Below are 10,960 nucleotides of genomic sequence, written 5' to 3' on the forward strand. Positions count from 1 at the left end.
AGTTAGAGGCCAGCCTGTCTCAAAATAAAAATTAGGAAAGGGCTTAGAAGTATCTCAGTGGTAGAATGTCCCTGGATTCAATCCCCAGTACTGGGGTGAGTAGGGAGCAGGGGCAGGGGGCAGGATTGTAGTAGCTCTCTTGTGACCCTGAAGGAAAAGTCAAATGAACTGCTGAACTCTGATGATGGTGGACCACTTTATCAGTGTCAGCTGACCTCTAATTTTAGGATGCTCTATATACTCAGATACTTAATTTCCTGCTTGTTTGTTGGGTTTTTATTATCTGCACTTGACAAACACCTCATATACATGCAAATGAAAATTTCTTGGACAATGATGTGGGTCTTGAGTAGACATGACGGGAAGATTGAAGAACTTTAGGAATCACCAACATAGATGGTAACTAAATCCAAAGTGGATGAGTTAACTAGGAAGTGAGAAAAGTGCAGAGGGCCAAACTTAAAGCCCTTAGAAACACCAAAAGTCAGCAAGGCATGGTGGTACATGCCTGTAATCCCAGGAACTTGAGAGGCTGATGCAGGAGGACTGCAAATTCAAGGACTGCCCTAGCAACTGAGTGAGACCCTGTCTCAAAATTAAACATAAACAAGGCTAGGGAATGTAGCTCAATCAGTAAAGCACCTCTAGTTTCAATCCCCATTATAAAAAAAGGAAACAAAACATCAAGAGTCCTAATCACTTGATGACAGGTACATGTTCTGAGAAATGCCTGATTAGGTGATCTCTTCTGTGGGATCATCTTCAAGTATTCTTATACAAACCAAATGGCTTACCAGTAAATAGCCTATATCTCTTATGCTACAAATTTGTAAAGTATGTGACTGTACTAAATATTGCAGGCAACTGTAACACAAAGGTATTTGTGTTTCTCAATGCATCAGTGAACACAGAGAAAGTATAGTAAAAACACAAGCCAATAGGAAATTTCCAGCTTATATATATATATATATATATATATATATATGCTGATATATATATTTATTTTACTTTTTAAGTTAGATTTTTTTTTAAATTATTGAGTTGTGACAGTTCTTTATACATTCCATGCATATGGGATAAGGTCTTATCAGGTAAATGATTTGTATGTGTGTGTGTGTATGTATGTGTATATATATATATATATATATATATATATATATATATATATTTTCCCATTTTGTAGTCTTTTTAAAAAACATTTATTTTTTAGTTATAGGTGGACACAATACCTTTATTTTATTTTTATGTGGTGCTGAGGCTCGAATTTAGTGCCTCACACATGCTAGGCGAGTGCCACAACCCCATGCCTATGGGTTGTCTTTTTTAATGATGTCTTTTGAAGTGCAAAGGTTTAAATTTTGATAAATCCAACTGATCTACTTTTTCTCCTGATGCTTATGCTTATGGTATCATATCTAAGATATATCCCCCACATCTATAGTCATGATTATTAACCTCTACATTTTCTTCTAAGAGTCTTATAGTATTAGCTCTTACATTTAGGCCTTTTTTTTTTTTTTTTTTTTTTTGGTACCAGGAATTGAACTCAGAGGTGCTCAACCACTGAGACTCATCTTCAGTCCTTTTTAATTTTTATTTTGAGGCAGGGTCTTGGTAAATTGCATAGGGCCTTGCTAAATTCCTGAGGCTGGCTATGAACTCATCATCCTCCTGCCTCAGCCACCCAAGTTACTGGGATTATAGGAGGGAGCCACCACACTCAGCTCCTTGATTCATTTTGACTTAATTTTTACAACGTGGTATGAGGTAAGTGTTCAACCTCATTCATTTGCATATGGTTATCTAGTGATCCTAAACACCATTGCCTGATTTCACCCCTTCTTGGTTTTATTTTTTTTTTCCACATTTTTTTAATTGGTGCATTATAGTTGTACATAATGGTGGGATTTGTGGTTACACATTTGTACGTGCACTCCATTGTCATATATATGGACTGCAAAATGTCATTATGTAGCACATAATTGTATTTAAAAGCTGGGTGGGGGAAAGAGATTGGAACAAAATGGCCAATGATGTAGGAGGAATACTGGGAAACGGGTCACAGAAGCCACAAATGGAAAGCTCTCAAAAGAAGGGCTGCCACCACCTACTAGGTGCTGCTAAGAGCATTCTTCTCCTGGTTATCTTCTACTTATGTTGTGTTATTCAGTATTTGGTAGGGACTCCTCTCTGACGCCCAAGTGCTCTAAAAATATCCACTCCTGTGTGTCCCTGTAGCTTCTTGCATTTGCCATCACCGCCTTCCTTATAACAATTTGTAATTGCTTAGGTTCTACATCTGTCTCCCTCTCTGTTCTTCACCACAAAGTTGCAATCTCTGGGAGGAAAGGATGTTGCCTGACTTATTTGCATCCCCAGTGTTGAGAAGAGTACCTGGTTCACAGCAGACTCTTAAATTCGATTTTGTAAGATCATGAGTCGATCGCTGCAGGAAACAGGAGCTCAAAAAGAAAACAGTTGTGCAAATAGGGTAAAACAGTATCATTACTAGGATGTGTCAGTGCCTGCTGTTAAAGGTCTGCTAAAGAGAGTCTTTAGCAGGAGAGGTGGTGGTACAAAGGAGCGAAGAGAGTGAATTTCAAGACTTTCAGTTCCCGAAGGGTAAGGACTCTGTGGTGATGCTCTTTGCTTAACCGGTAAATTTCCCGAGGTCGGGGATCTTACTACGGTGTCTGGCACTCCATGGGTGCTCAATAAACTAATGAAAAAAAAAAAATCTCTGCATCCCTAGCGCCTATCTTAATGCCTAGCACCTAGAAAGTGCTTAAGGAAAGGGCAGCAGATGAAAGGGTAGCTGGGTTTCAGTAGACAAAGTAGGAGGACGACCGAATCGCAGTAGAAGCTCGTTCACGTAAAGGGAGGTAGTGGGTTTCCAGACCTGTCGCCTCGCCACCTTTTCTGCCCTCCCCTGGCATGCGTCCCTCCACCTGTCCACCACGCGTGCCCGGTCCGCGTGGCTATCGCAGGAGAATGTAACACGCCAGCCCCGGATGCCTCGGAACGAGTCACTCCTTCCCGGCCTCAGGTCCACCCCCACCTGCTTACCAGCCGCCCAGCACCGCGGCTCCAGTTCCTCAGTACTCGCACTGCAGCCATCTTAGTCCGGAAATGCCCCCAGCACCGCCTGGGATAGACGCCTCGGCCGGCGACCTATCCCGAGGTGGGAGACGCGCCTTCCCTGAGCAGCCAATCCCGAGCGGAGGAGCCAGCCGGTCGCCCCGCAGCCAACCCGAGAGAGGGGTGGGGCCGAGCCGGACCCGGCTGGGTGCCTAGAGCCTGCCCCCGGGAACTAGGGAGGAGGGCGGTGCAAATTTAATTCCGGAAGCAGAGTCTGGCAAGGTACTGTGTGTAAGTACAAGTGCACCAGTTCGTACTGTCATGGGGGAAACGGTGGTGAGGGCACACGAAGAAGGGCAGTCACAAGGGGAAAGTCAAAGACCCGAGGGATGAGCAGGAAAGTACGATTCTTAGTGGTGAATTTAACTCTCATGATTACAGAAAAAGGGAACATTTCTATACTTAGTAGCAAGACTCTGTACCACGACTTTCTTCACAAGTCCCTACTGGAACACTTTCCAATGCCTTGTTGCTGCTGTTGTTAATTTTTGAGACGGTCTTGCTAAATTGAGGAGACTGACCTCAAACTTGCTATTTTCCTGCCCCAGCCTCCCAAGTCAAGTTGCTGGGATTACAGGCCTGCACCACTGCTCCTGGGACTGACTAGTGATTCCTACTTTCATTGAGTGTTCTTGATTACTGAAATTCTGAAACTGGCTTCTCAGGGTCTTTTGTTTCCTCATAAAAGATGAGCAAGTTTACTCAACCTCTAAAATAAACATGTCATCGTCATTATCGTTCCTTCTTACAAAATGTTGTTAGATACAACAGCCCAGCATAGGCAGTGTATGTCACCCACATATAATCTTGACTTATTTGCCTCTTGAAAAAATGCCAAATTCAGGTCAAGTGGAAATGGTAAAGAAAAGATAAGAGTTTTCTTCAATAAGCATCACCCTCAGATTTACTAGGAAAACAACTTCTAAAAATGTCCAGGATGACATTTGTACTTGCCTCTTACATGAAAATTAAAATCCACACAAATGTCTAAGGAACTATAGAGGAAAAATGCAAATCAAAGACAACATTGTAAATCCTCAACACTGAAGGTTAGTGGTAATAGTACAAAATTCTAGGCATTTCACAATATTTAATATTAATTTTAATATTTTTTAATATAACCCTGTTTAATATTACCCTGAGGGTAATATTAATATTACACTGGGGGTGGGGGTCATTGCCTTTCAGTGTATTTTACACACACATACAGCTACTGTAACAAGAAATATAAATAATTACCTTTCTCAGAAAATCTTTGATAGTCAAAAAACTTATATTTTTTTAAAACTTTCCCATTTGCATTTTTTGGGGATACTGGGAATTGAACCCCGGGTGCTCTATCACTGAGCTATATCCCAATTCTTTCTATTTTAAGAAAAATTTGCTGATACTGGCCTCCAACTTGTGATCCTCCTGCCTCAGCCTCCATAGATTACATGCATGCACTACCAAACTCAGACCATCGAAAATTTTATAGGCATTTTTAATATATTTAATAATCCCACATATATGAGTTTGCATAAAAAGTAGAAGTTATACCTTTGAAGTAAATGATTTTTCTTCCCAGGGTCACTAGACAATGTTCTTCCTCTTAACTTTCCCTTTAACTGTTCCTTCTCAGAAAATAACTAATTTACTTCTTCCTTTTATCATCTTTTACCTCCATGGACTACTGCTTTCATAGTATATGTGTTCTTATCTTTCCAGCATCAAGAGATATTCTACCTATTGACTAGTTAATCCTGTCACTTGAGTTCAAAAGAATTTAAGACCCCATTCTTATTTTGGGTTAAAACAAAGTCAATTATGACCCACCAATTCCATTCCTACATATCTAACTAAGAGAAATTAAAATGTGTCCACAGACTTGTAAAAAAATCATAATAACATAATAGCCAAAAACTAGAAATGACACAAATGTCCATCAGTAGGAGACTGAATAAACAAAATGTGGTATGCCATATAAAGGAATATTATTAATCCTTAATGACTGAAGTATGGATATATGCTGTAACATGGCTGAACCACAAAAATATTACCCTAAGTAAAAGAATCCAGACACTAAAGTCACATATGTATTATATGATTCTAATTAAAATGAAATGTTCAGTAGCTCAGTGATAGAGTGCTTGCCTAGCACAGGTGAGGCACTGTGTTCGATCCTTGGCACCACATAAAAAATAAAGGTTAAATTCTTAAAAAAAAAAAAAAGAATTGCCAAGCTGTCTTCCAAAGTGGCTCCATATTTCCACAAGCAATTAATTAAAATGAAACATTCAAAGAAGATTAATTTACAGAGACAGAACACAGATCAGTTTTATTATATTAACTAATCTTATTGTATTAGATAATTGGTTCACCTGGGGATGGGAATGGGAATGAGTAGTGACTACAAAGAGGCAAGAGAGTTTTGGGGTTTTTTTATTTGATTTTGGTTTTGGTGGGGGAAATTTCCTATTATGAGATTGTGGCAACAGTTGCATAACTATAAATCTACTAAAAATTAATTGCACACTTAAACAGATGAATTTTAGTATATTAAGCATATCTTAATAAAGCTATCATGTTTGATTAGATGCAAACAAAAGAATACTATAATGTATAGATAAGTCACATGTAATAATATAACAGAAATCCTTCAACCCACTATTCAGTTTAAGAAATAGAACCTTTCTCATGCAGGTGAAGATCACTGTTTGGATTCTTTCCTGACTCCTCTCTCCCTATCCTCCTAACCCTTTTCCTGAACTGTGCTTATCATCCCATTGTTCTCTTTAGAATTTACCACATACACATACATGGATCCCTAATAATGTATTGTTTACTGTCGCTTGTTTTCAAGTCTCATAAATATGGAATCAGACTGCATGTACTTTTCTACAACCAGTTTTGATGACAATACCATATTTATCCACTTTCCAATCAGTGCAAATTTCTGTTGTTCCCCATTTTTCTCCTACATATCCGTGTTTCTATGAACATTATTATTTATCCCATGCATGTTCAAGAGTTTCTCTAGGACAGTGCACCTCAGACTTCAATGAACATTTGTATCAATTGAAGACCTTGTTAAAGTACACATTCTAATTCAATAGAATATTTTGATTAGGGCCTGAGAGTCTGCATCTCTAATAAGCTTCAGGTATACAAATGCTCTTGGTTAATCAACAACACTTTGATTATTAAGACCAAAATCTTGGGGCTGGGGATGTGGCTCAAGTGGTAGTGCGCTCGCCAGGCATGCGTGCGGCCCAGGTTAGATCCTCAGCACCACATACAAAGATGTTGTGTCTGCCGAAAACTAAAAAAAAATAAATATTAAAAAAAGACCAAAATCTAAAACAAAGTTATGCTTATCTTCAACTTTACCCTAGATAACACTAGGTTGTTTTGCAAGGCGATTATATGAAACATGTCTAGTAGCTGTGTAAGGGAGAATCCATTGTTCCTCCTTTGGTATTGTCAGATCTAGATTTAAACATTTCCCCCAGTTTAGTAATTACAAGATGATATAATGGTATTAATTTGAATTTCTCTAATTAATAATAAGGCTGAGAATGTTTTAATGTTTATTAACAATTTTTAAAATGCCTATTCATAATTTTAGCCCATTTTCCTTGTATTGTGTATGCATTTTTTCTTCTTGTTTTCTTGTTGATTTTTCTTCTTCATTCAGGTAGGAGCACTATAAATTGTGCTGCAACTGCTGTAAAACTGAGACTTCATGCTATTTTTTGATTTGAGGTTTTCCAGCACTTATGCACAATAAACTTAAAATTCTAACTTGATCTGATTTTATTTTTGACAACATTGTAGGCATTCTGATCTTAATGATTTTGAAAGGAAGGTGCCTAATGTTTACTGTTAAAGCCCTCCCTGGATTCAATCCCCAACACCAAACCAAATAAACAAAATTTTCTATTAACATTTCTTATTTTATCCATAATGATTTAGATGTTTATAAATCTCCAAACATATGTGTCTTTTGGTTGTTGTTTTAATTCTTATTTATATATTTTTATTATTTATTTATTTGTGTAGTGCTGGGGATCATACCCAGGGCTTCACACAACTAGACAAGTGCTCTACCACCCAGTATACCCCAGGCTTTCAATTGTCTTTTTAAAAATTGATTTCTAATGTAATTGCCATTTTTGTATGGAATATGAGTGTAAACCTAATTTCTTTGGATTTGTTGAAATCTTTATGGCTTCATCTTCTTTTATATGTGTCATGAGGGCTTTTTTTTTGTACTGAGAATTGACTCAGGAGCACTTAACCACTGAGCCACATCCCCAGCCCTTTTTTACATTTTAGAGACAGGGTCTCAGTGAGTTGCTGAAGCTGGCTTTGAAATCACCATTCTCCTGCCTCAGCCTCCTAAACCGCTAGGGATTACAGGTATTTTAGTCAGCATTTTTGATGCTGTAACCAAAAGACCCGGCAAGAACAATTGTAGAGGAAGAAAAATTTATTTGAGGGCTCACATTTTCAGAGTTCTCAGTGCACAGATAGCCAGCTCCATTCCTCAGGGTACAAGTTGAAGCTGAACATCATGGCAGAAGAATGTAGCAGAGGGAAGCAGCTCACGTGATGATCAGAAAGAAGAGAGAGAGAGAGGGTGTGGGGCAGGGAGAGGGAGAGAGATCTCCACTTGCCAGATACAAATTTAAACCCTAAAGCCATCCCCAGTGCCCAACCTCCTTTAGCCACACCCCACCTTCCTTCAGTTACCACTCAATTAATCTTATCAGGTGATTAATTCACTGATTGGGTTAAGGCTTTCATAAAGTAATCATTTTTTCTCTGAACCTCCTAGCATTTTCACACGTGAGCTTTGGGGGGACACCTCACATTCAAACTATAACAACAGGCATGAGCCACTGTGCCTGGCTGTGTGTCCTGAATTCTTAAGAAAATCATGTAGTTTATATTTGATTGAAGTTTTATATATATATATATAAATATTATATATGTGTGTGTGTGTGTAGAATCATTTCTTTCCTAAATTCCCATTTGCTTAATCTACCAATAATTGAGATACAATTGCAAAACATGTTAGTAGATTTACCAGTTTTTCTTGTGCTATATCACTGGGATTACAGGTGTGTACTGGCTAATGATTACTTAGGTTTACCTACATAATTACAGTTTCTTAGCTCATCATTTTTTCTTATAAATCAGACTTCCCTTTTGAAATAATTTCCATTCTGAAGTGCAAATATCCTTTAAAAATTCCTTTAGACAGTCTATGTAGATGTTAAATTCAATTTCTAGGTATCTAGAAATTATCTTATTTCTATACTTTGCCCCCATTTTTGAGAGATAATTTTGCTAGGTACCAATTCCAGGTTGAAAATGACTGTCATGATTCTGAAGATATGAATCCACTGTCCTTTGACAGTGTTCTGTTGAGAAATCTGGTATCAGCTTAACTGTCCTTTTCCTGTAGATAATTTAAAAGATACAGAATTTAATGCAACTTTGCCACTTATCTGTTACATCATCTTATAACGACAAAACACTAACTTTACAGTTTTGTTGTAAACGTGAATATAGCGCTATACACATGATTATTATTATCTACTCTCGACTGGCGTATTAGTCAACTTGATGTCACTGTGATGAAATACCTGAGAAAAACAACATGAAGAAGGAAAGATTTATTTTGGATCCCAGTTTCATACGTTTTATTTCATACTTGCTGGGCCACATGGCTGTGGGCTCATGATGAGGCAGAACATCATGGTGGGTAGAGTGTGACAGGCAAAGCTGCTCATCTCATGGTGGCTAGGAAGGAGCAAGAGAGAAAGGAAGGATCTAGGGACAAAATAAACTCTTCAGTCATGTCCCCAGTTATCTACAAAATCACCAGCTGGGGACCAAGTCTTTAGCACATGGCCTTTCGGGTACATTTCATATCCAAACCGTAATACCTGGGTAGTTTCTATGTCATATACCATCTTTTGTTTACTTCCCTCTACACTGAAAGTAACTGTAATGGGGCAAATGGGTCAGATCCAGGAGTGAGAATTAGAAATTAAAAGGACAAGCCAGAGCCATGCATGGGGGCACATACCTGTAATCCAGTTACTTGGGAAACTGAGGCAGTAGCATTGCAAGCTTAAGTCTGGGTGACTTCGTGAGACCCTGTCTCAAAATTTAAAGAAAGGACTGGGGATGCAGCTCAGTGGTAGAGCATTTGCTTAGCATGCACGAGTCCCTGGGTTCAACCCTCAATACTGTAAACAAGCCAGGGCGCAAAGTACAGCTCAGTAGCAGAGGGTATGCCTAGGATTTGCAAAATCCTCTTGATTTGATCTCCACACTGCAATCAGTCAATAAAACAATCAAAGCAAGGGCAAACCTTCTTCTGAGGAGGTTGAGTTTCTCTTATAGGAATCTAAGATGTCAGATAGTACTAGATATGGTAGTGCATGCCCTTAATTCTAGTAACTAGGGAGGCTGAGGCAGGAGGATTGTGACTACAAGGCCAGCCTAAGAAATTTATTGAGAATCTGTCTCAAAAAGGGGAGGAGGGCTGGGGATGTAGCTCAGGGGGTTCATAATCCAGTGTGTGTGTGTGTGTGTGTGTATGTATATATACATATATATATATATTATATTATAGTTACAAGCATAGCTTTTTTATTGTATCCCTGCTGCCACTGCCTTACTTCAACTTTTCATTCTCTCTTGCCTTAGGCAAGAGAGAAGGCATTTCTGCTTTCAGGTCCTTAGGCCCCTAATTAATCCTCCGAATACTATCAAACCTATCATTCTAAATGCAGATATTATTACTTTCCCTGATTACTATTTTAACATAGACTTGATTAACACAGGATGCTATAAAACAGTAAGAACTTTATCAAACTGTGAAAGAATGGGATGAACAGTGCAATGCTCAATGAACACTGGCTGTTATTGTTATAGTTTATCATATTGTAGTTACTGTCTCCATGTACATTGATGATGATGATGATGTTGAATCCAAGACCTCATAGGCAAGTGCTCTACCATTGAGATGCATCCTCAGCCCTTAATTATTATTTTTATAGATGGCATTGTAATTGATTACTTCTCAGTCTGTCCATTATATCTCCAATAGCTTTGGGGGCATTAACTGTTCTACCTCTTCTTTGCACACCTACAGGCTTACATATTATTGGGTCCTAAATTAATGTGGGAATTGAGCTACAGCAGAACCAAGAATTCTGCTGGCTGTTGTTTCTGCTGTAGCCTACGTTGTATTATGTTTCACTGCACTGTTCATTGAAGGCAAGAGCTTTCACCTACTCTCAGACAAGGTGGCATAGCTTTGACCTTCAGAGTGTTACATTAGTGGTTCTACCCCTTTCTCCCCACAAATACATAGTGTCTCATGGGGAGCGGGGGAGAAGATAGTACTGTACACACACCCCACAAGAAATGAGAAGCTCATTGGTTTCAATTAGTGCGCCAGGGCACACAAACTTAGAGAGGTTGCAGAGAAGGCAAATCCGTCCAGAGAGAAGGTGATTAGTACAGTGTAGGGTTCTGATTTTTCTTAATCTTCAGCTCTAAGAATCTGCAGCACTGGGTATGCCAAGATCCTCAACAGATTAACACATATTTATCAAGAAAATAGATGAAGCACAAGCCTGCGGAACAACTGGAGGATTTGGTTAAGAGTGGGAAAGGAGATTTTCCACAACCTTCAGGTTTTACTGTTTAGGACACAAGTCTTCCCAAGTCCACACTTAACTACAGCACTCTTAGGTACCCGGCAGCGGCCCACCACCTCCCGGACAGCTAAGGGTCCTGGCGGGGAAGGAATATTCCC

General features: G+C 38.9%; 1 protein-coding gene and 1 long non-coding RNA gene across 2 annotated transcripts in view; both read right to left on the reverse strand.

Annotated features, from left to right (window-relative positions):
• Positions 1-3,171, reverse strand: part of Dbt (dihydrolipoamide branched chain transacylase E2) — a 44,758-nt gene extending 41,587 nt beyond the window's left edge. Inside the window, exon 1 of the mRNA XM_046452309.2 lies at positions 3,067-3,171. Within this exon, the coding sequence (XP_046308265.1) occupies positions 3,067-3,117 (51 nt within the window). The 5' untranslated portion in view covers positions 3,118-3,171. The remainder of the gene's footprint in view (positions 1-3,066) is intronic.
• A 5,642-nt stretch (positions 3,172-8,813) lies between these two features.
• On the reverse strand, positions 8,814-9,793 carry LOC124097770 (uncharacterized). Its single transcript, XR_006853359.2, has 2 exons — positions 9,218-9,793; positions 8,814-8,928 (listed from the first exon to the last, which is right to left on the reverse strand). It is a non-coding gene; the product is annotated as an uncharacterized LOC124097770 (long non-coding RNA).
• Between the last annotated feature and the right edge of the window lie 1,167 nt (positions 9,794-10,960).

The sequence above is a fragment of the Marmota monax genome, unplaced genomic scaffold, assembly GCF_021218885.2.
Source record: "Marmota monax isolate L192 unplaced genomic scaffold, Marmota_monax_Labrador192_F-V1.1 WCK01_AAM20220418_F8-fsc00244, whole genome shotgun sequence".
Taxonomy (NCBI): Eukaryota; Metazoa; Chordata; class Mammalia; order Rodentia; family Sciuridae; genus Marmota; species Marmota monax.